This window comes from Solea solea, chromosome 8, assembly GCF_958295425.1.
Source record: "Solea solea chromosome 8, fSolSol10.1, whole genome shotgun sequence".
Lineage (NCBI taxonomy): Eukaryota > Metazoa > Chordata > Actinopteri > Pleuronectiformes > Soleidae > Solea > Solea solea.
The window spans coordinates 15,636,180-15,638,857 of record NC_081141.1 but is presented as its reverse complement, the minus strand read 5'-3'; the positions used below and the strand labels follow the sequence as shown (position 1 = coordinate 15,638,857).

The window sequence follows — 2,678 nt, the reverse complement described above, 5'->3', positions numbered from 1 at the left end:
ACATCTCCTTTTGTTTTACTCTCACTCATTCCATAGGAGGAACAGGAAGGAAGCTGGTTGTGTCTACTCATGGTGTATTTCCTCACCTGTGGATATTTTTAGTATCTCTGATGTTGGCAGCTGTATGCAGGGTTCCCATGGTAAAGTAAGTGGGGAATTCATCTGTTTTAACAATGTGGAAGTTTGTTTTACTGTGTATTTATGTTTTTATGTCCTTTCTACATGCTGTTTATCTCATCAACATGGACCGCCACCTGCTGGATACAGTAACAGAAACACACGGGAAGGTGTGCGCTATTATTCCACTCACTTAGGGGCAACTGTTAAACTGTTAAAAAACAAAAGTTAGTGAATAATCCTATACATATGTCCACAAAGCAAGAAGGATGGCACAAAAGGAAGAGACCTCAGTTATGACCGTGATTACACCCCAGTCCTATAACATTTAGCTTTTATCAATCACACTCTTTTCATCTGACACCAGAAAGTTCTGAAGCTACAGAGCCTTTTTCCAGTGGTAAAAACTCCACCAACACCCAATAAACTCTGCAATAAACACTTGTTTTTTTCTTTAATCGACTCAGATTGGCAGCAATGTAAACATGACACCCGTGTGAACATGGTCATTTGTTAGCAGTGTACTATAGTTATAGACTATAGGTGCATCTTTTATGGTGCAACATGATAACACACCATTCAAGCGGCAAAATAAAATCATTCAGCTGCTGCCGAGTTTGACAGAGAGACTGAGGTAAAAAAAAAAAAAAAAGGTAATGCTCTCCATGGTGCTCTGTTCTCTTGTGTGTTGCACTTCTGCGATGCTATGTTGGTTGTTTATGGCACATAAATCACTGGAGGAAAAAACTCCTATTCTGTGTAATGGTAAAGAGATGGCAGTTTTACCCATGTTCATACACCTGCTAATTATGGTATAAAACAGGAATTCCTTACCATTTAAATAGCAATAAAGAGGAAATATAAAGGCTACTTTAAAGCAGAGCCACTAAGTCGACGTGATTTAGTTTGGACTCAACTCAATCTGAAAAACAAGAGAAAAACAACTGGGAATTTGCTCACACGCACACAGACACCTGAAGTCCACTGTACCTCCCATCTGGTGAACCTGCACACCAGTTTGGTCTTAATGAGAAATAATGAGTCTTCCAAAACAACAACAATAACAACAACTCCATGGATGGAGTTTGTCTTAAATTCAGATTTTATTAGTGTGAAATTCATTCTCCAATTTGTGTTGAGGAACCAAGCACAGTGGTCTGCCTCCAACAGGGTGGAGCTAGACACATTGCAGTCCACAGGATCATCATTTACGTGTGGTGATAGGGGAAAAACTGAACGCAGCCTGCAGCCTCGTCTCAGACTAAATGAGTCTTCTTTTTATGATAAATAACCATATTCACAGAAGATAAAAATAGAAATGTTGAACGCCCTCCACTGTTACCCTTTGCTCACTGTGACGCAGCGTTCGGCATCAGACCTAAACACCCTGTGGTCATATTCTTACTGCACTATACTGCCTGATGGAAACACTAATGACACTGATTCTTATCTTTTTACACAATGTACACTTCACTTTTAAAGATCACGGACCAATGGCACATTTAAAAAATCTTTTAACTAATGTATATAACAGAGTCCTACTGGACCCACTGCCCTGCATGTTTCAGATGTTGGAGCAAGAGAAACCTCTAAAACATGCAGGGCTGTGAGTCCCCAGGACCAGGATTGAGGAAACCCTGGTACAGACCAATAAAACATGAAGTAACTTACTGCAGGTTACAGGAAAAAGGTCACTCGGAAATGTACTGTATTTATATTGGAAAAGATATTTGTCTACAAAGAACAAGGCACCATGTAGGGCATCAAGTCAAGGAGTCCAACTGGCCTTGTATAATTTCCAGCTGGAAGAAAGAGGGGAGAAAAGTTCAGTTTTTGGAAAAAACAAAACAAAACAAAGCAAAAAAATTGACACACAAAAAGAGAGATGCATTAAAATGGTCAATCTATGTACAGGGGAGACGGGTCTCATGAGGATTCAGGACAACACATGCATTATCTGACATTAACATAGATATGTGCATATACAGTGTGCACCACACACACAGTGCACACATGCACAAAGCAAACAAACCTTGTCGTAGAATTCAAGAAGCTCCTGGTGGTTAAACTCAAGGAAGACGTTTTCTTGAACCTGGAGAGAAAGAGAGAGAGAGAGAGAGAGAGAGAGAGTGAAGAGCTACTCAACACACAAAACTTGAGAAAGAAAGCAGAGAGAGGCTAAAAAGGAAACGATAAGAGCACCTGCGTAAAAGTCCTGACCTAAAACTTCTTTTGTAAGCTTTCTATAAAAACCTGCATTAATAATTGCTGCTCTCAGGCTGGCACATACTCTAAATGTTATCCATAAGAGTGTTAAAAATACACTGAAGGCAAAGCCATTGTCTCTTTTTTTCCCCTCCATTTGATTGGCTTTTATCACATTGAGGCAGGCTGTGTGTATCAACTGTGTCTATAAAAATGAACTGACATATAAAACAAGCGCAAGAGTCATACAGAATTATTAAAATTCACTTTTCCATGCATTATCCGCAAAAAGGATCTTGAGAGGCAAGCAAACAGAGTGCAAAATAAACCAAACAAAACAAGATAACAAATTGTGG

The 2,678-nt window shown here is 39.4% G+C and overlaps 1 protein-coding gene across 1 annotated transcript in view; it reads right to left on the bottom strand.

Moving 5' to 3' along the window:
* Nucleotides 1-1,196: 1,196 nt before the first annotated feature.
* Nucleotides 1,197-2,678, bottom strand: part of commd10 (COMM domain containing 10) — a 50,725-nt gene continuing 49,243 nt past the window's right edge. The window contains exons 6-7 of the mRNA XM_058636240.1: nucleotides 2,150-2,209; nucleotides 1,197-1,919 (exon numbers count right to left, since the gene is read on the bottom strand). Coding sequence (XP_058492223.1) covers nucleotides 1,881-1,919; nucleotides 2,150-2,209 — 99 coding nt within the window. The 3' untranslated portion in view covers nucleotides 1,197-1,880. The remainder of the gene's footprint in view (nucleotides 1,920-2,149; nucleotides 2,210-2,678) is intronic.